This window comes from Anomaloglossus baeobatrachus, chromosome 6 (assembly GCF_048569485.1).
Source record: "Anomaloglossus baeobatrachus isolate aAnoBae1 chromosome 6, aAnoBae1.hap1, whole genome shotgun sequence".
NCBI classification, from domain to species: domain Eukaryota; kingdom Metazoa; phylum Chordata; class Amphibia; order Anura; family Aromobatidae; genus Anomaloglossus; species Anomaloglossus baeobatrachus.
In genome coordinates, this window is record NC_134358.1 from 200,144,922 (window position 1) to 200,169,236 (window position 24,315).

Consider the following 24,315-nt stretch of genomic DNA (forward strand, 5'->3'; position numbering starts at 1 on the left):
CTTATCAATGACATGCATCTCAGTGTGCTTTGCCAAAAATGTAACTCTAGTCAGAGACTGTAATAATACTTCTGGTGTAACATGTACCACCACCTTTTACGAATTGTCAGGCATGTGCTGCCATGCTGCTCCATCCTATCTCCTTCCACTTTGGCCAAGTTGGCCCAAAGTGGCGTGAAACTGCTAAAAATCACAATTTTTCCCTGCAGAGATTGTCAAAGGTAACATTAACCACTGAGCTTCAAAGCGAAAAGGCTGTATTTAAATATTGGACAGAACAACATCATTAAATATAAGCAAGCCATTATAAATGTTTCCCGTACCTATTAAATCTGGATTATGTTCTATCTTCTGGAAAAAAGAAAATAATAAAAAGAAGTTTGCAAAGATGTAAATTTAAACTCCAAGGGCCCAGTGAAAATCTGTAATAGGGCTAGATACAAAACTCCCATATATCTATCTACCATAACACTGGTGTAACTTTATGTGGCATAGGGACCATTCTGCCTCTTAAAGCCTGGTTCTGAATTCTAGGGTAAACATGTAGATTGGGCGAGGTGTTAATTCCTGACACCCCTGCATACTACATGGAAGACGCGGTCCTGGCTGGGTGTTTGGACTTTCCCATGTAGGCCACATGGTGCCAATGGTTTCAGCTAGCCAGGATCAGTTAACGACTTATACCGATAGGGAGACCACCAGTTCAATTTAAACAACAAGATTTTACTCAACATTTCCTCTTCATCAACTACACACGAGATATCGAGCACATAAATTCCAGCACGTTTCAGCTGTAGAAAGCATACTCAGACACATTTTTAGTTTTCTCTGGATTCTCTGTTCTTACTGGTCCTGTGAATCCCAACACAACGCACTCCAGTGCTAGTCTGCTTAGTGATATTTACGCTAGAGAGACTCTGCCCAGGAAAGTTAACTTGGCTCACACTTTCTCCTGCCACAGGTCACCCACTGGTTGTAGCCTTGACAATCTTCAGACTATACATCTGTTCCTGTCCCACACTGGGTCTTTACTAATAGTGATGAGTGAGCACAAAAGTGCTTGGGTGCTCGGTTCTTGAATAGAGCATGTTGGAAGCTCGGAAATGCTCGATTTGAGTATCAAACACAATAGAAGTCATTTGGTGACTCAAGCATATTTCTCCCGAAGGTGCATTCTGTTACCTGCCCTAACACAGCCCTCAACCACCACAGCCCCCATCATCTACAATGCGCAAGCAGCAGACATGGTTCGACATCCTCTGTTCTATCTGTATAGCCACCACAGTCCACATCATCCTCGTGCAGTTATCATCACCCAACAATTTCTGTTTCGTGGGCACTGTTCACTCCTGGCCAAAGTAACTGTGTACTTAGTTCCACTTGAGTCAAAAAAAGAGACAGATTTATTTTTCGGAAAAGGGACTCAGGTGGAACTAATCGCACAGGCACTTTGGCTGGGGGGAAATTTGGACACTGCACATGGAATCGAAGTTCCCAGGTGATGCCATCTGCATGAAAAAGATAGGGGACTGTGGTGCCGGGAAAACGGAATGGAGGTTGCCGGGCGATATCTGCTGCCTACTGCATGTAGATGATGGGGACTGTGGTGACTGGGGGCTGTGTCAGGACATGTAACTTAATGGGAACTCAAGCATTTAGCTTGAGTATCTGTGGTACTCGATCGAGCACCAAGTGTGCCCGAGCACCCCTATGCTCAAGCAAGTACCGACCAGTGTTGAGCACGCTCGCTAATCACTATTCACTAACTTACTAGAAGGAAACAATTTCCTTCCCTATGAACTAAATCCCTCCCATAGTGGGCTAGTACCAACACTTAACTACTTCTTGCCCTATAGTCTAGCGACCACATATACTGCAGTACATTACAATTACAATTGTCATATTACATTATTTACAAAGATGCAAGACACAATTCACAGGATAATATAATAACACGATTGGTGTCTTCAGGAGATGGAACGCGACAGCAATCAGTCCACCTCCTTACAAACACTATGATAAATCGGGGCATACACAAGTATTGTCATCATGTGACTATATTACACATAAACCTGAAATCTCATGTCCCAGTAAATAACTATTGCTCTGGGTGGTTACATTAACATACACATATTTTACTGTACAGATGTGTCTGTACATACTGCAGGACATCGCATACTCAAAAATCCATTTAAATGCCATTTTACAAGTAATGTTTTTGCCACTAACTTCCCCAAGTGTTCCCTTTAGATATATTATTGATCCAGAAGTAAAGAGTGGATTTCTTTTGTTGCTTTAGTCATCCATTTTCAAATTTTAGCTCGCAGTGGAGTAATGCTTGAGGATGTTTTATTTTCAGCTAAATACAAAGTGCCATATATGAAATATCACTGCAGGCAGCTAATGGTGGCTAATAGCGAAGCCATCTGGGCTGATTTCCAAAAAATTTCAGAACTCTTTGGAGAAAAACTGATTTTAATATGATATTAAACAGAGACTGGAGGCCAAAAGTGCAGCGACTGTGTGCTGAGGAAATCTTAAAATAATCCATAAACAGCATGTATTGTATAGAAGTGATGAGTGGGCAGAGTATCGACCTGATGCTCTGCTTCTCCACAAGTGGCCGAGATGCTGTAATATGAAGCTTTGTGAAACAGTCATACAAGTATATAATGTATACGTGAGGGGCATATATTATATTTATTGGGATGTTTTGTTGTATTTCTTCATATACTGTAATTGTACAAAGATTTATTATGTTTGGGCATTTTTTTTATGTCGTCTCGTGCTGTATGAATTTTTTTATATATATGTGTGGAATTTCACTGCCTTGACTTTCCTTAAAAACTGAGTGTTAAAAGAACTCTACTGTTATTTATGAGTATTGCTTTCACAAGACTCTTGCTGGCAAGTGTTCTCAGTAACAAAGGCAGATCTATTTTATGTCTACTGTCATTCTAAGAACTAAAAGGGCATCTGTGGCACATGGAGAGGTCTCACACCATGGATTCAATGTTATCTAGACTTTATTAGCTTGTGAATAATGGATTTGGGTCTCCTTTGAGGACTCCAGAATGCATTTATTACAACTTTAACCATGATGACATGAGCACAAAAAACTTCAGGTCTTAAAGGAGTACTCCGGAGAGATAAAATAAATATTCTACTGGCTCTAAGCTGAGATCCATTGTGCTGTTACATAGCCTCATGCTACCTGTAGTTCAGTGAGACAGGAGCTGCTCCTTGGTACTCCCCCTACCTCCTTTGGGATGTTACATCACACATCAGGGGGTGTGCTCCATGCTGCCTAGTAACAAACAGTCCCTTGATAATATCTTCTTCTGTTCTGTCCAAGCGCAGGGAAGCAGATATTATCAGGGGGCTGACGGTTACCATGCTTTCTTCTTGCTGGTGTTGGAGCATTGTCGTAGATCGACAGTACGGGCTGCTGGCATGGTTGCATCGCTGGCCTGAACTGTGAATTCTGTGATTCTGCAGTATCAGACGAGCTCAAGAGTACTGAAGCTGGATGAATACAGTAATCTGGCCAGCTTCTGAAAAGTGCATTTTCCTTGCATAGGAAACCAGCCACCTCTGATAGACTAAAGGGGTGATTGTTAACCTAGACAATGAGCACTACACTGAAAAATTAAAGAGATCAGAGTTAAAATTTGCTCTGTTTTGAAAACATTTAGTAATTTTACCTGTTTATGATAATGAGACAACCCCTTTAACCAAATGACAACCACAATGAAAACTAAACTTACAGTATATATATTCTGAGTCAGTATTAGAAAATTGGGCAGAATCAAATAACACAAAAGACATCTGTACTTTGCTTGTGAGCCACTTACTTGTAGATTACTGTTCTCTCTTTGTGCTCCACACATGTAAGTCTTTAAATCACAAGTTGAAAAACAGTCAAAGAAATTGCAGTCCTTATCAGATGTACATTTCTGCTCCAGTATGTTCTGCATTTTGGGCTCAAAAAATGCCATATCCATGTCAATGGCCACCACCTGCAACCAATAACATACATTATAAATGAAAGGCCGAGTCATTTTTATTCATCATGACAACCTTTACATGTCACATTCCTTACACAAGCTCCAGGCACAAGTTTCTACAGGAATGTCTCAGGTTTATATGAAAGATTCATTGATTCTGAACTTAAGAGTTTACGAGGTGAATCACAACTTTATTTCTCAGTGTTTTAATGTGCAATAACAATGAAGGTATTATAAAGTTATTTTAAGTATAAAAAATATAATTACAAAAGTGCCCCATTCATTAGATTTTACATGGCATACAGCAAATTCCAACCATTTTCAGACAGTAGGAGCTGTTTCATGTCTGGAGGCTTGATCTAATCTTCAATTCCAGATGACACAAGAATGTCCACAATGGATGGACCTATCTATATGATGTACTGTACTTAAATATATGGGTTCTGCTCAGTGACTGTTTTACGCAATCCTGTTTTGTGAGAACAAAGAATAAGTTCTTTTATTTATTAGCTTGTTGCTTTGGGCTTTTTTTTCTTTATGAATATAAATCATCCTTTACCATTTACAAACAAATCACAAAGAGATGACAACCAGTCTTCACTTTCATGGCACTGTTGAGGAGGGCCATTGGATCAAATACTTAATTAACCTCTGGACATAGAGGACTGTGAGAAGTGTGTATAATGAAATCGATTTCTCTATACCAAAGCCAGTCGTCAGAGATATCCAAGATGGTCCCCGATGACATCATAGACCCGCCCATCAGCATCATCAAGATGGCCCCAGATGACGTCATAGACCCACCCATCAGAATCACCACGGATCTTCCCATTGGCTAACCCATGAACTGTCCCACTAAATTGGCATATCCGAACATGTCTACACCCCTAGCCTATATAAGATTCACTAATAAAGCTCTCTGTTTCTTGGTGCCATTTTGCTGTGATCAAGAAGAGAGTTCATATCTGATCCTTTGTTCGGTGGAATTTTTTTTAAGCATGCGCTTGATCATCATTAATTAGAATCATGCAGTAGGCAAGTAGTGAACCCTGGTTAAGTATTCACCCTAACAGCACTATTCTCTGTTGTGCTCATTCTAGACAAAAATCCCAGACCCATTCATTCAATATTTAAATATCTTTAGAACGACTACCCAGTGGCTACATAATTTTGACTAGACAAATAATTTTTTCCATGTTCTTTAACAAGTTTTTGTTACACACATGTCCTCGATCCAGGCTCTGCTCCCTTCATCCCAATTCACTGAACACTGTTGTGCTCCACATCGGGCTTTGCAGGTGGCCTAGTGTGCTCACATGTGGTTGTCTGCCTGGGCCCATATAAGGCTCAGCAAGGGAAGAAGTTTGTATTGTGTGTCTGTGTGTGCAACACTAAGCATGGAAGACAGAAAGAGGAGAAGAGACCTGTCTGAAGACTTAAGAAGCAAATTGTTGCAAAATATCAACAAACTCAAGGTTACAAGTTCATCTCTAGAGATCTTGATGTTCCTTTGTCCATGGTGCGAAACATAATCAAGAAGTTTACAACCCATGGCACTCTAGCTAGTCTTCCTGGACATGGTTAGCAACAAAAGTTAATGAAAGGTTGCAAATAAGGATAGTCTGGACAGTGGAAAAGCAGCACCAATCAAGTTTCAAGGAAATTCAAGCTGTTCTGCAGGATCAGGGTGCATCAGTGCCAGCGAAAACTATCCATTGACATTTTAATTAAATGAAACGTTATGGCAGGAGCCCCAGGAGGACCCCACTCCTGGCACAGAGATATAACAAAACTAGACTGTAATTTGCCAAAATGTATGTGAATAAGCCAAAATACTTCTGGGAGAGCATCTTGTGGACAGATGAGACCAAGATAAAGTATGTTAAAGTATATCATGCTACTGTTTACCGGAAACGGAATGAGGCCTAAAAAGAAAAGAACACAGTATGTACAGTTAGATAAGGTGGAGGTTCAAAGATGTTTTAGGGTTGTTTTGCTGCCTCTGGTACTGGGCACCATGACTATGTGCAAGGCTTCACAAAATCTAAAGCTTACCAGTTGCAGTAAGCTGGGTTTGCGTCCTAGGTCATCGGTCTTCCAGTGGGACAATGATCCCACACATACTTCAAGAAGTCCCCAGAAATTAATGGAAACAAAAGTCTGGAGAGTTCTGACATGGTCAGTAATAATTCGGATACAAATCCCATTGAACACCTGTGGAGAGATCTTAAAATCGAGTGTTGGGAGAAAACCCAGGAGAGACCTGGAGCAATTTGCATAATAAGAGTGTTCCAAAATTCCAGATAAGAGCTGTAGAAAGCTTGTTGATGGTTATAGAAAGTGATTGAGTTCAGTTATTTATTCCAAAGGATGTGCAACCAAATATTAAGTTGAGGGTGCCAACAATTTATCTGGCCAATTTTTAGTGTTTTGTGTGAAATTATGTCCAATTTGCCTGTTTTGCTGTTTTCTTTGTGTTGATTCAATACACACAATGGAAATAAACGTGTATAACAAAACATGTGTAATTGCAATAATTTTCTTGAAGAAATACTTCATTTTCTGGAACAACTTCAAGGTTGCCAACACTTTTGGCCATGACTGTATATCATTAGAATATGTCAACTAGAGATGAACATTTCAATTTGTGTTGCTCTGGACTGGTATATAGTCAGGGTGTACATAGAAATTATGGAGTCCCATAGAAGAAGTCCTAATTGGGCCCCACCATACACACACACACACATACACACACACACAAAAAAGATAAAAAAGAATAATTGGCAAGGTCGTCAAAGGGCATATCTCACAAATTTGCAGCCCATAGGCTGGGTTCATACGTCCTGTAGTCATCAGTTTTCATGGATCCACTAGAGATCTGTTTGCAAAAAAGTTGTTAAATAATGGATGTCAGCCAGATGCGTTTTAACAGGTGGAGTCTATGGATAATGGATCCGTTAATAGATTGCTATTTATCGTCCATTTGTAACAGATCCATTAAGAAAACAATGGATTCATTACAATTGCAAGTACAATGGATGGCTAAATAGCAATCCATTACCAAATCCGTTGTCCATAGACACATATGTTAAAAAAAAATGGATCCGGCAGAAATCAGTTTCTCAACGGATGCTTTCTAGCGGATGACTACGGGATGTGTGACCTTAGCCTTACAAAGTAAAATTCCTCCTGTTGAAGAAGTTTAGTGTTCCTGTGACGTCCTGGCCTATCAGGTCGTCACAAGGGTGCTGTGCAACCTGCCCTTCTGCATGTTACCCGCTCCTCCTTGTTACAGGTATACACAAATCCTGAGGAACACTCTGCACCACACCCACCAGATATCCATTGGGCAGCCTGAGGGGAATAGGGCGACCCAGATGGAGGGATGGTAGAAGGAGGGCAAGAAGTGTCAGTCAGTAGTCAGTTTGAGTGCAGTAGTGACAGTGAAAGGTCACACTGCAGAGCTGGGCTCCTGTACCCGTCCCAGGTGCCAGACGTTGGCCTGGCCTGGAAGGAGCTGGAACCCCGGTTGCAGGGGGTAGTGGCAAGGGGCACGGTACTGCCACGGAGGGCAGTTCGGCGGCCTTGTGCTACAACCGGGCCAGGGCACAACGGGGTACGCGGACCCTAGGCTTGGAAGTAGCTTCACGCAGCCCAGTAATTTACCCGACGTAAACGGAGTCTTCACGAGCCATTCTCCACCCGCTCCAAAATTGGGGTACTAGCGCAATGAGGGGGATAGGACTTCCCAAAACTGTCCAGAAAATCCCAAGCGTGAACCCTGAGAGCAAGCTCACTCTGTTAGCCACACGAGTGAACGGGACCCGAGTAATTTCAGGCAAAAGGGATCCACAAAGAGTAAACACAGTGCCAAGGGACAAGGCTTCAGACCAACCAGCAACGCAAAAAGGGCACGGACCCAGCGTGCTCCAACAACATCTGCAGGGCATTCAGGACTTTGGTTTACCCATTGTCGGTGTCAGAATTCCTGGACTGTGTGAGTACGTTATGCCCCTTTCCTCCTGACAGGTCCCCATCCTTCCACTACCGAGCCCCGGGATATCTTCCCCCTGCCCACGGAGGGGTTAACTTCACAAGCTGCCATCCCATCGCTCCCAGGCGCTCCCCCAAACGCAGCAGCCGTGGTATCCCACATTACCACAATCCGTGGGTGGCGTCACGAACTTTATTTTTCACCCCTTGTAAATACCCCCTTTTCATTTGAGTGGCCGCGTGACCCCGCCTCGGGTCCGGAGACCCCTCAAGCCACTGCGGATCCGGATCAGGCTGTCGCGAGGGCGGCACATTCCCACGCACTAAGATAACCTTTTCATGGACCTCATAAAGTGTGATATAAAGACAATCTCCACTAGTGTAAAACCAGATGGAAGAACAAGTTTTCCTTACAATTCAATAGAAATATGAGCAATTAGAAATAAAATATACCTTTTATTAAATCATTTAAAATTATGGAAGAGCATAAATAACCAAACTAGAGCATAAACCTGGGAGAGTTTATGTTATTTGGGGTAATCTATTCCTACACTTGGGGGCTGCTCTTGTTAGGTCGGTAGTTTTGCATTAGCATGACAGCATGGTAGCATGATTCTATATTACCTGTTCTGCAGCTTCCATCCGGAGGACTCTGATGGAAAATCTCAGCTACACACTGGGTGAGATCTATATATATTTGTAATTTGTTTTGTGTTGATTGCACCTTTTTGCACTAGTTTGGTTATTTATGTTCCTGCATAATTTTAAATGACTTAATAAAAAGGTATACAGTATTTTATTCCTAATTGCTCATATTTCAACCCCATAAATTATGCCAACAAAAGTGACCCCAAAATACAGTATGATAACCCCACAGTGAGTTCCTACACAGCACTCTCAAGATGCACATTTTGCTGACCCTACATTACCCCTCACCCCACAAAGTATGACACCACCACATTAACCCAACACAGTATCATGACCCCGACACAGCCATCTAATCAGTATAATGGCCCTTCATATGCTATAATGGCCATTACCCCACTCCACATAGTATGATAACCCCTACACAACACTATACACAATATGATGGACACAACCCTCCACATTTTATAATGGTTCAAACACAGTAAAATGGACCCCACTAGCCCTCCAAAAAGTATAATGACCCCCATATACCCTGCAAAGAGTATAATGGTCCCACATAGCCCTCCAAACCGTCTAATGACCAAACAGTATAATGACCCACACATAACCATTCAAACAGTATAATTGTTGCGGGCGGAGGGGACGCGCTCGCCACACTCGGGTCCGGGGCTTCTGCTGCTGCTGCTCGGTGGCTCGAGCGGTGGACCGGACCCGGGGACTCGAGCAGCGCTCCTCACCCGTGAGTGAAAAGGGGGTGGTTTGGTTAGGGAGATTGTTTGTGATGCCACCCACGGGACGTGGTGATGATGGCACCACCGCTGCTGGTGACGGGGATCCCGGGAGAGATGGTAGGGAGCAGCTAGGATGTTGTCCCCTCCGTGGGTAGGGGATTGGTGATCCCGGGGCCCGGCGGTGTAGCGGGGAGGCTGGATGGCTGGGGTGCAGGGATAGCGCGGCGCGGTGCCAGACGGCACTGGTGTACTCACACAGACAGAGCCGCTGGTAAACCAAAACGGCCGGATGGACGGGTCCCGCAGTGGGCTGCAGTGTTGTTGTTTTGCTCTCCCCGGATGGCTGATGGTGGCTGTCTTTCCCTGCACCTGTTTGAATGTTCTGACTCCTGTGGTTGCCCACCGGTAGTCCGCTCCCCGGCGTATAGGTGCCGTAGGAGCCCGTTTTGCCCGCAGGCGCTGGCCCTTGGATCTCTAGCCTGTGGCAGTGGCTGTATATCCTCTCGATGTGGACTGTTGCCTTCAATCGGGACTTGGTTGTTAGGAAACCCCTGGGGTTCCTGTCACATTCGGATTTGACTATTGACGGCGGCTCCAAGCCTGGTCGGGGTCCGATGGCCCTGCCTGTGTGCTTAGCTTCACTCCATCCCCCGGTCCGGTACCGGCGGGCCGACGCCCGACCCCGGTCCTTACGGCTCTACGGAGTTCCACCAACCCCTGCAGACGGCCACCACCGTCTGCCAACCTTGCTGTCAGTGCCTGGGCTCCTACCCAGACACCTGAAGTGTTTACTCCTCTCACTTTCACCTCCAAAACGGATCTCTCACTTTTCCCGCCTCCAGGTCTGTGAACTCCACAGTGGGTGGGGCCAACTGCCTGGCTCCGCCCCACCTGGTGTGGACATCAGGCCCTGGAGGGAGGCAAGAAGGGTTTTTGTTTGACTGTTGTAACTGTCTAGGGTGGGGGGTGTGTATGTTGGTATGTATGTGACTACCTGGCTAGTCCAGGGCATCACATAATGATCTCGACATAGCCCTCCAAACTTATATTGACCCCTACATTGTCCTCCAAATACCATAATGGTTGCTACAAAGCCCTTCAAGCAGTATAATGGCCCCCACATAGCCATAAAAATAGCCAAATATTATAATGAGCTGCACATAGGCCTCCAAACAGTGTAATTAGCCCCCACCCAGCCCTCCAATGTGCCCCCATATAGCCCTTCAAACTGTATAATGGCACCCCACATAGCTCTGCAAACTGTATAATGGCCAGCACATAGTCCTGTAAATAGTAAAATGGCCTCCCAGATAGCGCTCCAAATACTGTTTTAGGGCTCCCATATAGCCCTGCAAACTATTTTAGGGCCCCTACATAGCCCTATAAACTAGTTTAGGGCCCCCACATAGCCCTGTAAATTGGTTTAGGGCCCCCACATAGCCCTGCAAACTGTATAATTGTCCCCGTTGATTAAAAAATAAATAAAAATACTCACCTCTTCCAATTCCCTTGCTACTCTAGTCTCTGCAGCATGTGGTCTGCACTGCTCAACACAGTAGTTGCAATATAATCACATCATCATACCCACTGCGCTAAGACGTCAGATGCGCTGGGACTGTCAGATGTGCAGCACTGGCACCAGGATTTCCACGGTATGACACTGCATGTAGTCCAGTTCTCTTGGAAGGTGGCATTCACTACTATTGCTTTCTAGGCCCCATGATGTTGTGTGAAGCCTTGTCACTAGGCCTCATGTAATGTCAGAATGTCATTGATTCTACTAAGCAACAGAGGTGTGTGGCGCCCCTGATGCTTCAGTCGCCACAGGGTACTGCACCTCCCTTAAGGTGCGGTACTCATCCCAGGTAAGCAGAGGTTAATCGCTGGTGTTTCTCACATTCACACACCAAACACAGGTGTTTTCCTATAGGGGGGGAAGGCCTGGGGTAGACGGGAGGGTGGCCATCATGAAGCATGGGACTTTCCCGATCACTAGGACAACCACCTGGGGAGTGGGCACCACTTGGGGAAAAGGGAAATGGTCCATTCACCATCATATCCCCCTCCTCTTTTATTGTATGCCTCGGGGCCACGAAGCCAGGCAGGGCCACATGCGACATCCCCAGACCCAACATCACCAGCACAGCGACGAGTAAAGTTAACCCCTTGTCCTGTGGGTGCTACAACTTGGCGTCATGAACAGGATAATGTGACCAGGCTAATCGGGTAATGTGCGCCTTACGGAACTGTGTTGAACCATACTGCTTAAAAAGGACAGTCACCATTACTTGTGCAGCACGGGAAAAGAGGAGGCGTGCCATCGTGGGCGGAACCAAAAACAGCACGAAAGCGTGGGTGGAGCCCAGAAAGAGCGCAAAAGAGAGCCCCACTGCTGGAAACCAGCAGGAAACCCCGTGTTGCTAGGATATGTCCATTAAAGAGGAAGACCAGCTTACTCCAGACACTGCACCCGTGACACAGGAGATGCTGGACTCAAAGGACTCAAAGTTTCTCATATTCACACACACCAAACACAGTTAGGTGCTTTCCCACCAAGGGGATGGCCTGTGGTAGACGGGGGGTGGCCATCATGAAGCATGGGACTTTCCTTGTCACTAGGACAACCACCTGGGGGGCGGGCACCACTTGGGGAAAAGGGAAGGAGCATCTTCACACTTAGTCAAACCCGGGCACAGCTTGGAGTGAGGGACACATTTGGGACCTCGATCCAATCTTCTTTTACCTCCCACTTCTGGGAGTGCCATAGGACTCGCGGTTTGTAGCAAGTAGCTCAGCCCGGATTCTCTACAGCTACAGAGGATTCCAGAGTCTGCGGAGAGTGCAGGACACACCTGCAGCCCGTTCCACATACACTGGGATTGGAGGGACCCCGACCAGAAAGGACTCACAGTGGGATCACCGGTGGTGATCTCAAATTGCTCGGGATCGACTGGGGCCCATCACGGTGGTGACTGGTATTCTGGGAGTGGCAACCGGGACTGTGAGTAAAGAAACCTTGAAACTGCAGAGACTGTGTCCGCCTGTCCTTTCCAATGTGAGAATAACTGTGGAAACAAAAAAGGCGCAAATAGGGTTTTACCCGGTATGACACGTGGGGGCAAGTGTGGGTTAGAACACTCACCTGATGGGGTTGTGCAAGTCACAACCCTTATGAAGGCACGTAGTAAATGTGGAAGGCAGCGGTCCCGCAGTGTAGAGATAATCCAAGAGGTAGAGGAGAAAGCAGGTTTGAAATACCGCGCCAAGCAACAGGGAATCCAGATGCTTTTTAGTAAATCTCTTTCTTTATTTTTTACACAGGTCTACGCGTTTCAAGGACACATCCGTCCTCATCATCAGGACAATGTACAGAGAAAGACTATCAAAGTCTTTCCCTGTACATTGTCCTGATGACGCGTAGACCTGTGTAAAAAATAAAGAGATTTACTAAAAAGCATCTGGATTCCCTGTGGCTTGGCACGGTATTTCAAACCTGCTTTCTCCTCTACCTCTTGGATTATCGCCTGTCCTTTCCAGCTTTCGCGCCAGCCATCACCACAAGCCTCATCATCCTCCCCAGGGCCCACTCCACCTGTGGGGAGCAGAAACATCTTAGCTGCTACAACCATCCGCCCCGGAGGACAACGACAGCAGCGGCGGCTAATCCCTGGCCGCGTACCGCAGGTGGCGTCACAAGACAAACCTCCATTCACCATCATACCCCCCCTTTTCTTTTTATTGTATGCCTCGGGACCACAAAGCTGGGCAGGGCCACCCGTGACATCCCCAGACCCGACATCACCAGGCCCGGCGACGAGTAACAAGTTTGACCCCTTGCCCCGTCGGTGGTACAGGTGCACAAGATGACAGGCTCAGGTTGCCATATTCAGAAGTGAAGGCCAGCTGCCATGGAGGACTGAACTGGATGGCAGGACAGCGCAAATCAAATTGCTCATCCCTAATGCTGATTCTTGTTGATTAGTTGGGCACATTTTTGATGCAACCCCAAAATGATGAAAGATAAAGGCCTTAAGTCTGAAATTTTGACTACGCAGGTGTTTGTACTTTAAATTTTGTATAAAACAGGTTAGAAAGCTATCTACAATAGTTTTTACAAATCTGCTTCCAAGCAAAAAAAAAAATCATACTATACACAACACAGATCTGGTGGAAGTGCCAAAGAAACAAGAAAAAAAAGACGGGATAAATGTAGATAACATAAATGATGTCACACAAATAAGAGCCAAGCAGACACCTGTTACCTGTTGCCAGATAAATATCAATGGTGAGACCTTTGTAATCTGGCACTGGCCATTAGAAGACTGATTTGTTATTTTCAAGTGTTTTTGGTTGTGACAACATTTCAATAGTTATTTGTATGTAAACTGATGTTATGTGCAGCTTGAGGTCACAAAGTGGGCCAAGTTTCACTTTCCAAGATGAGCAGCTGAAATTCCAGAATGCTGACAGCATCTCTAGTGGGAAGATTTTCCTCATTATGCAAGCTACATTAAGCTTTATCTATGGTGTGTGTACGCAACGATTCCATTCCAATTTTTATGTGTTATTTTTGTACATTTTTTATTCTGGCCATAAAGTGTCCCTGGATGTATTTTTTTCCACAACAGTTTTATGTTTGCAGCAGAAGTATGCAAAGTGTTCTGCTCCAAAACACTGTTGGAAAAGATTTGCTTTTCTTTCATTGTACAAGGGTATTTCTCACAACTAAAAAGTCACACACTGGTATTAGAGGGAAATTTCATTCCATTGCCCATATTTTAGTTACATTCTTGAAGTGTTTCTTACCCAAGGACCCAGGTGCAATTGTGGTGCCCCTGAGGCTCCAGTCACCACAGAGTATTGCACCTCTTTTAAGGTGCGATATTCGCCTCTGGTAAGGAGGGGGTTAATCACCGGTGGTCCTCATTCATACTTTACATACAGCTTAGGAGCCTTTTCATGGGGTGGGGATGGCTCAGGGTAGATAGGGGGGTGGCCATCACGATGCATGGGACTTCCCCGGTCACTGAAGCCAGTCACCTGGGGGATGGGTTCCACTTGGGGTAGAAGTAGGAGCAAACTCAGACAATCTTCAGTCAGTTGACCCAGGACACGAGTTCTGGGACACAACACTATCACGATTTTCTTCTCTTCCCTTCACGGGTCCTGCGGCTTGGAGCGAAGCGCTCAGCCCAGGCTCCTCACGGCTGGAAGGGCAACTCTGAAAAAGGACTTTCTTCTTGCAAACATCGGTGACTGCTTCTAACTTATCAAAGATCTACAGGACACATCACAGCGGGTGACCAGTACTACCCGGGCGAGCGGCACAAAGAGTGAGTAAACACACCTGGAATCGCAGCATCTGACTCGGACTCTTATTACCAAGCGCCGCCACCCCGCGCCTTGTCACCAAAGGCCATCGCCATCTCTACTCCCCTCATCATCCTTCCTGGGGCCCGCTCCACCTGTGGGGAGCGATACCATCTTCGGCTGCTATTACCATCTGCCCCGGAGGACAGCGACTGCAGCGGTGGCTAATCTCTGGCCGCGTACCACAGGTTGGCGTTACAACAATCATCCTATTACAACCCCCATCATCCTTCCTCCTTATTGTTGTACACCTCGGGGCACGAAGCCGGGTAGGCCACCGTGACATCCCAGACCACCACACTGGTCTGGTGATGAGTAAAACAGTTACGAGACCCGCGCCTGACTCCCCCTGCCCACTAGGTGCTACACAGGATATGGTATAGATTGTATGTACTAAACCATCTAAGCCTGGGGTCTCAAACTAGCCTGGATATATGGGCTGAACATCAAAAAAAATAAAATAATAATTTGGGGACCGCATTCTTTTCTGAACAAAATAACATTTTTATTCGTACCATTTTTTTTTCTAAACACCTTTGGATCACTGTTTTTGAACATTTTTTGCACGTTTATCATAACAAATGTGCTCTTTTCTTGTTTAAATATAAAAAAACAAACATTTTAGATGGTAAAAAAAAGTATGCTGTATTTTGTTTTACTTTTTCTTATATTTAATCTCCTTTTTGTGAGTAATATAGTTTTACAATTAGCACCATATACCGGTAGTAAATTTGGCCAACATCTTGCAGTAATGTTCCCATCCTGGTCCTCACATTTTAGTAATGTTCCCCATCCTGTTCTCCTGCCTGTAGTAATGTCCCCTAAAACAGTACTTTATTTCTATTAATTAAAACGGTATACCTTAGAACCATCAATATGATTCTATAAGACCGTAGTCAAGTGAAGGGGGTGAGGTGCAAGATGTAAGGTAAGGTACAATAAACTGTATTATCTACCTGACGGTTGGAATGCCCTATCATCTTACAGAGGGCATGAAATAGTCTCAATTTTGGGATTTTACCCATGCACCAGTATTGTCTGCCCCTGGAATGGACACTATTAGATGGCTTTTTTGTTCCTGGACTATTGTCCTGTGAAGGTCCCCTGATGAACACCAAGAAATTCGGGGGGAAACGCGTTGGGACTGAGACATTTTGCGGATACTGGCAGATAAGTCCCTGCTGGGAATTTACATTCTATTATCAGTCTATACTACAATATACATCTGATGTTTGTGCTCTATGAGCATTGGTCTAATCTGTAGATTCAGGCAGTTTGAGTTTGAGTCCCCGATAACTGAGGAGGACTTAATTATTGCCTTATTTTCTGACCTCTGACAGATTTTTGGCACAAATTATCTTCACAATTATTTTGGTGATGGGGTCATCCTTTGGTAAATATTATTCTAGGGTAAGGTAGGGAACAGCCGACGAGGAGTTGGGGGCACTCTAAACATTATGGTGCAACTCCGCTGATAGGCAGGTGACAGTGAGGGTTAATTGACAAACCTAGTGCCCCTGAATACTAATATAATCTTTGTAAGTATCAGTGAACACTGTCACCCCTTTTACCACTTCATTGTACCCTATCTTTCGTCTTGAACCTTACCCCCTTCACTTGACTACGGTCTGATAGAATTATATTGATAGTTCTAAGGTATACCGTTTTAATTAATAGAAATAAAAGTACTGTTATAGGGGATTTTTTCTTTGGTCTTAATATAATTCATTCCTCTTTTTGATTATATGTTTTGGTTTTCTGTAGTAATGTCCCCATCCTTGTATCCATGCTGTAGTAATGTGCCCATCCTTGTTCCAATCCTGTAGTAATGTCCCAATCCTTGTCCCCTTGTAGTAATGTGCCCATCATTGTCCTCATCCTGTAGTAATGTGCCCATCCTTGTCCCTATCCTAAAGTAATGTGTTCCATCCTTGTCCCCATCCTGTAGTCATGCGCCCATCCTGTAGTCATGTGCCCATCCTGTAGTAATATTACTATCCTTGTCCCCATCCTGTAGTAATGTGCCCATCCTTTTTCCAATCCTGAAGTAATGTCCCAATCCTTGTACCCTTATAGTAATGTGCTCATCTTTGTCCTCATCCTGTAGTAATGTACCCATCCTTGTCCCCATCCTGTAGTAATGTGCCCATCCTTGTCCCCATTCTATAGTAATGTGTCCGATCCTTGTCCCCATCCTGTAGTAATGTGCCCATCCTGTAGTCATGTGTCTATCCTTGTCCCAATCCTGTAATAATGTGCCCATCCTTGTCCCCATCCTATAGTAACATGCTCCATACTTGTCCCCATCATATAGTAATGTGCCCCATCCTTGTCACCATCCTGTAGAAATCCTGTAGAAAACCGGGTCCATGTGCCTGCGGGCCGCAAAAAGCAGCCTGAGGGGCTGCATGCGAACCACGGGCCACGTGTTTGAGACCTCTGGTTTAACAGGTGAAGTGTAAATCGTACTTTACACACTGCGATATCGGTACCGATATCGCTAGCGAGCGTACCCGCCCCCGTCGGTTGTGCGTCATGTGCAAATCGCTGCCCGTGGCGCACAACATCGCTAACACCCGTCACACGGACTTGCCTTCCCTGCGACGTCACTCTGGCCGGCGAACTGCCTCCTTTCTAAGGGGGCGGTTCGTGCGGCGTCACAACAACATCACACGGCAGCTGTCCAATAGCAGAGGAGGGGCGGAGATGAGCGTCTGGAACATGCCACCTACCTCCTTCCTTCGTCATTGCCGGTGGACGGAGGTAAGGAGATGTTCGTCGCTCCTGCGGTGTCACACATAGCGATGTGTGATGCCACAGGAACGAGGAACAACATCGCTACTGCCCAAAGAACGATATTTGGTTTTTGAACGACCTCTCCAAAGCCAATGATTTTTACCACTTTTGCGATCGTTGAAGGTCGCTCATACGTGTCACACACTGCGGTGTCGCTAACGACGCCGGTTGTGCGTCACAAACACCGTGACCCCAACGATAAAACGTTAGCAATGTCGCAGCGTGTAAAGTACCCCTAAGTATAAAGAAAAAACAAAAAGCAGCACCAAATGTGCACTACAGCACTAAACATTCCAAACTGTACTTATTTTAAAAAAATTTTGAGATTTTTGGCAAAAAAATTGCAATTTCTTGAGCTGCTTCGCCACGTCACGGCAAATCTCATTTGAAGCAGTCCTACACTAAAATATTTTTATAAAATGTGCCATACGGCCTCACATATGAATAGTAGAACTGCTCTTAGCAGCACTCACCTGGTCTATTTCAATCCCGTACCCATGACTGAGTCATGGCTGTGGGTCAGGTCCAAGCAAATGCTGCATGAAGTAAATAGCCTGTGGACAAAGCCTGATGACTTAATGTGAACAGTCACCAACCGCCAAAATCTAGACAGATGGAATACATCCCAAATTGCCAAAAATCTCAAAATTTTTAAAATAAGTACAGTTTGGAATGTTTAGTGCTGTAGTGCACATTTGGTGCTGCTTTTTGTTTTTTCTTCATTGAATTGGTCGGTGGTTGACCTCCACCTTGCTTTGCACCCCAATTTGGGATGTATTCCATCTGTCTAGATTTTGGCGGTTGGTGACTGTTCACATTAAGTCATCGGGCTTTGTCCACGGGCTATTTACTTCATGCAGCATTTGCTTGGACCTGTCCCGCCCACAGCCATGACTCAGTCATGGGTACGGGATTGAAATAGACCAGGTGAGTGCTGCTGGGAGCAGTTCTGCTATTCATGTGTGAGGCCGTATGGCACATTTTATAAAAATATTTTAGTGTAGGACTGCTTCAAATGAGATTTGCCGTGACGTGGCGAAGCAGCTCAAGAAATTGCAATTTTTTGCCAAAAATCTCAAAATTTTTAAAATAAGTACAGTTTGGAATGTTTAGTGCTGAAGTGCACATTTGGTGCCGCTTTTTGTTTTTTCCCTAAGTATAAAGCCTACAGACTACATAGCCAATACATAATATAAAATAAATAAAGTTTTTTAATGTATAGAATAAAAAGCAAGGTAAAAGGTAATGGAAGTAGTGCAAAACAGCACCACAAATGGCACAGCAAGGAACAATTGAAAAATATCTTAATAGCAGTAAATTAAAAAAAAATATAGATTATATATATATATATATATATATATATATATATATATATATATATATATATATAAGTATGTGGGCACATCCAGTTATAAATATCTGTATATCACAATATGTAGTAAAGTGACGTATTCACAAACTACAAAAAAAGCTAAATATTTGATGGTAAACAGCCTAATACAAAAATATTGACCACAAGGTATAATAAATATATAATATATAACAAAGTAACCCCAAGATTGGGCAAGTATTTAAGCTACATTAAGTCCAAGATTAAATATGCCATATAAATGGTATAACAAGGTGCACAGTAAAGGGCACTTTACACGCTGCGATCTCGCTAGCGAGATCGCTAGTGAGCGTACCAGCCCTCGTCGATTGTGCAACACGGGCAAATCGCTGCCCGTGGCGCACAATATCGCTTACACCCGTCACACGGACTTACCTTCCCTGCGGCGTCGCTGTGAGCCACGAAGCATCTCCTTCCTTCCTCATTGCCGGTGGATGCAAGTAAGGAGATGTTCGTCGTTCCTGCAGTGTCACACATAGCGATGTGTGGTGCCGCAGGAACGACAAACAACATCCTAGCTGCAGCAGCAACGATATTATGAAAAGGAGCGACATGTCAACGATCAACGATTTTTGACATTTTTGCGATCGTTGATCGTCGCTCCTGGGTGTCACATGCTGCAATGTCGCTAACAATGCCGGATGTGCGTCACTAACGACGTGACCCCGACGATATATCATTAGCGATGTCGCAGCGTGTAAAGCACCCTTAATACTAAGGATGGTTGATCAAAGAAACAACTAATAATGTATAACTTAGTAGCTGTATAATATATCAACAAGAGGATGATAACAGAACAATAGACAGGCAGAGCACAATGATATGTAAAGATGGTATATACCTAAAGCTGGGTTCACACATAGCGACAGCGACAACGGCGTCGCTGTTATGTCACCATTTTCTGTGACGCAACAGCGACCTAGTAAGTCGCTGTTATGATTGCTGCTTAGCTGTCAAACACAGCAGACGCAGCAGCAAATCATAACGACACGCGTCGCTGTGGAAGCCATGCTGCACTTGGTAACTAAGGTAAATATCGGGTAACCATTACCCGATATTTACCTTGGTTACCAGCACACACCGCTTAGCGCTGGCTCCCTGCTCTTCTAGCCAGGGTACACATCGGGTTAATTACCCGATGTGTACTCCGGCTACGTGAGCTGGCAGCCAACGCTAAGCGGTGTGCTCTCACGCTGCCAGTGCCGGCTCCCTGCTCACCTAGCTGGAGTACACATCGGGTACTTAACCCGATGTGTACTCTGGCTAGGAGAGCAGGGAGCCGGTACTGGCAGCGTGAGAGAGGCGGATGCTAGTAACTAACATAAATATCAGGTAACCAAGGGAAGGGCTTCCCTTGGTTGCCCGATGTTTACCTTGATTACAGCTTACCGCAGGCTGCCAGAAGCCGGCTCCTGCTCCTTGCTCGCTTCAGTTTGTCGCTCTCTCGCTGTCACACATAGCGATGTGTGCTTCACAGCGGGAGAGCGACGAGCAAAAAATGAAGCAGGACATTCAGCAACGAGCGGCGACCTCACAGCAGGGGCCAGCTCGCTGCTGGATGTCACACACAGCGACAGCGACGGGACATCGCTGCTACATCACAGAAAATGGTGACATTGCAGCGACGTCGTTGTCGCCATCGCTGTGTGTGACACCACCTTAATTGAACAAGTGTTTACCTGAGGGCATGTCCCACTATTGCCGTGCTGACACCAGGACCCAGGGTAGAAGGACAACATTAGCAATTGTAAGTACACAATGCTTCATAATATGATGATTGCAATATAGTAACAGGATAATAATTTTAATGGGAGTGCTTCTTTAAATAATCAAAGGTCCTGATCTTTAAAAACATAATAAAACAAATAGCAAGATTTAATTTTGACTGAAGGATGGTGTCATGGCTCAATTTGGGGATTCGATCTCATGACTTCTTGCTTTGTGGTTGGTTCCTCTGTCTGCTGAGTTATGGTCATTTTCTTCTTGGTCCTAATGCTGATGGTTATTATAACCTTTGTGTTTCCATTCTGGGCTTTATCCTCCTTTAGGTATATTCCATTGTCTTGTTCGCGCTATCACACTCTAGGTGTGGATATATACTGTAATATATATTCTTACTTCACTACATTTCCTTTCTAGCTATTGTTCAATGTGGACTTGTTCATGGGATTTCTAGCCCTTCCTCTGAGAGGTTTACCTCTGAAGAAATCACCAATTGAGTTCCTGCTGTTGCTGTGTTTTCCTTCCTAATCCCTTATCCTTGGACGTTATTTAAACTTGTTTCTGTTTACCACACACTGGGTTTCTGCTTTTCCTGCACACCTTCCGGTCCCTCAGGAGTCACAAGAAATGCTTCATCAGCTTTTCAGGGAGCCAGGTCCAAGGAGGTACTAAAGGTTGTGCGGCTAGGGTCTTAGGCGGGCTTTACACATTGCGACATTGCTAGCAATTGCTAGCGATGTCCAGCGCGATAGCAACCGCACCCGTCGCACATGCGATATGTGGTGATTGCTGCTGTAGTGAATATTATCGCTACGCAGCTTCATACACACATACCTGCTCGGCGACGTCGCTGTGACTGCCGAACAATCCCTCCTTCAAGGGGAAGGTGCGTTCGGCATCACAGCAACGTCACTAATCGGCCGGCCAATAGAAGCGGAGGGGCGGAGATGAGCGGGACATAATATCCCACCCACCTTCTTCCTTCTGCATTGCCGGCGGGACGCAGGTAAGGAGATGTTTGTCGCTCCTGTGGGTTTACACACTGCGATGTGTGGAGCTGCAGGAACGACAAACATCGTACCTGCGGTCGAACATTATGGAAATGAACGACGTTACACAGATCAGCGATATTGTACGCTTCTGTGCTCGTTCATCGTCGCACCTAGGATTTACACATTGCGATGTCGCTACCGGCGCCGGATGTGCGTCACTAACGACGTGACCCTGACGATATATCGGTAGCAATGTCGCAACGTGTAAAGCTCCCCTTATAGTCTGTACAGGGACTGGTTGGTTGCAGCGGCGCCTTCCCCTTTCCTTTACCCATGTGTGTGAGTGATATATGTTCATAACAGATGGTTTATGACCTGTCAAATGAACAGATTGTATATTTATGGGGGTGCAGCCCAGGTATCCTGAGAACAGACTACTACTGATTTTTTAAATTAATATTACAATTACTTTTATACACTGCAGATGCAATTAAGTAACTGAGAATTAAAATACAAAATGAGAATAGTTGCCTCACTATGCATTTCATATGGACGGGAACAATGTTTCTAGTAGGCTATTCAAATTGGTTTCTTTCTTTTTGATACAAAGTTGCTTTGATTATAGCCAGTGTGCGACAAATGCGGGAAGCAAAGACAAGAATGATCTGGAAATTGTAACAAGCAAAATGTTAATTACATTAATTGAAGCAGGGCTTACATATCCCAATCTTCTTTCAGCTAAATAATAGTACATTAAAAGCAGAATATATTGTTAGCATTGCAAAAAGAAACACCCAGAAAGCCAGTATGTTACACAATGTCCTCCAAGACATAAATGAGTTTTAATTATCATTAGTGTAGTAGGCCTTTTCATTTTCCAGTGTTAATAATGAATAGTGTCCTTCAGGGATACTCCATCTTCCTGCTCTGTGTCTATTCAAGTTATGGCCCACTTATAACTCTATCGTAGAGAAAAAATAATTGTGTACAGTACTTGATAGCAACCGTTGTAGTTAATGAACCACCTGCGTGATGTAATTAGGCTTGTAAGTATGTATCCCTGTACAAATCAGTATTTGCAGAAAACATTGGTTTTGTTAGTAGGAAGATGAAGTCATAAAACAGTTCAATAACAGTCATTTGGGCAGCAGGTACTATGGTAGTCACGGTGTCTTCACTGTTACCAACTAGCTATAGTAAAGCATAGAATATAAGAACACTCAAGGCGACTTTTATCTCTGGCTTAAATGATCACAGCCATTCAGGAAACTTTGCATAAATCGACAGTACAAGCAAGTATAAGAAATTTTGTACTATATCCTGTTAAGAAGCATTCCCATTAATATATTTTTTTTTACTAAATGTGTGTATGTGTATGGTATGTATTGTGTGTAATAATTTACTTACTAACCACCACTCTCTCTGGGATCCAAAGACGTTCTCCTTTGCTTCTTACTGAAGTCACCCCTCTCCAGGCTCTCTAGGTCACGCTGTGCTATGCATCATCTGGAATCAGCTTTTACAATGTAAAGGAGACTCACGCATAGAGAATAGAGTGATTCGGCTAGTCAAAATTGTGGTCATGTCACTCAGAAGAGGATCAGAATGGTGCTGGATTCTGAAGAGAGCAGCGGTAGGTGAGTACATTATTGCACTCACAATAAACTACACACATTTAATGAAAAAAATATTAATGGGAGCGCTTCTTTAAAGAAATTTACCTCTTTCTCTACTAACACTCACCCTCTAAACTGATCACTGATTCTCAAAACCTGTCCTGATAGGACCAATTAGTTGTTCATTGAGAGATCAGATTAACATATTTTTTCAGAAGATAGGACGCACTTTTTCCTCCCGAAATTTGGGAGGAAAGTAGAGGCTATGTCTTGTAGTCCGGATGTGCTCAATTCAATGTGGGGGAGCGGAAGTGGACCATGTCATAAGAGCAGGGTTGCCCCGGTGGTTCAGGTGATCAAGTCTACTTGTACAGAAAATTCATATTCACTGCTCCCCAAACCCATAATCTCAGGCATGGGGTGCAGTGAATATTAATTTTGGATTAACCAGAAGCTGACATAGGCTTGTAACTGGGGTACAAGGCATTGACTTCATGTGTCCCCACTATAAGAAGGTGAACGGCTACACTGTTAATGGCCGGTATGTATAACATAAGTGGTGTGATCCAGGAAGTTTGTGCTGGAACATGTAGTGCCATAAAGGTTTGCTGTAATATTCACAGGTCCAGTATCACGGATAGCTGGAGAGATGGGTGGGATTGGCCATCCACATACGCCGCCTGAGGCTGGTGTCACACTTGCGAGTGCCTCGCGATGCATCACCTGGCATGGACTCACACTCTCCTCACAGGAGCGAGTCGGTTGCATGCATCTCTATGCAGTTGAGGCACTCCTTTCAGGAGAGTGTGAGTCTGTGCCGGGTGATGCACCTCGAGACTTGCGCGAGATACACGCGAGGCACTTGCAAGTGTGACACTGGCCTATGGGTGTGTCTGACATGTGTCTTAACTAGGCTGTTTGGCACGTGGCAGGAGAGAGTGTGAGACACTGTGTGTGAGAAGCACTGCATGAGAAGCAGCCACTGAGAGAGGAAAGAGGCCGCTAAACTCATAGCGGTTAGAGCCTATGGAAGGAACCCAGCTAAGGAAA

The 24,315-nt window shown here is 44.6% G+C and overlaps 1 protein-coding gene across 1 annotated transcript in view; it reads right to left on the reverse strand.

The window, feature by feature from the left end:
• Window positions 1–24,315, reverse strand: part of DIPK1C (divergent protein kinase domain 1C) — a 149,951-nt gene that overhangs the window by 33,470 nt on the left and 92,166 nt on the right. Inside the window, exon 3 of the mRNA XM_075316419.1 lies at window positions 3,855–4,019. Coding sequence (XP_075172534.1) covers window positions 3,855–4,019 — 165 coding nt within the window. The remainder of the gene's footprint in view (window positions 1–3,854; window positions 4,020–24,315) is intronic.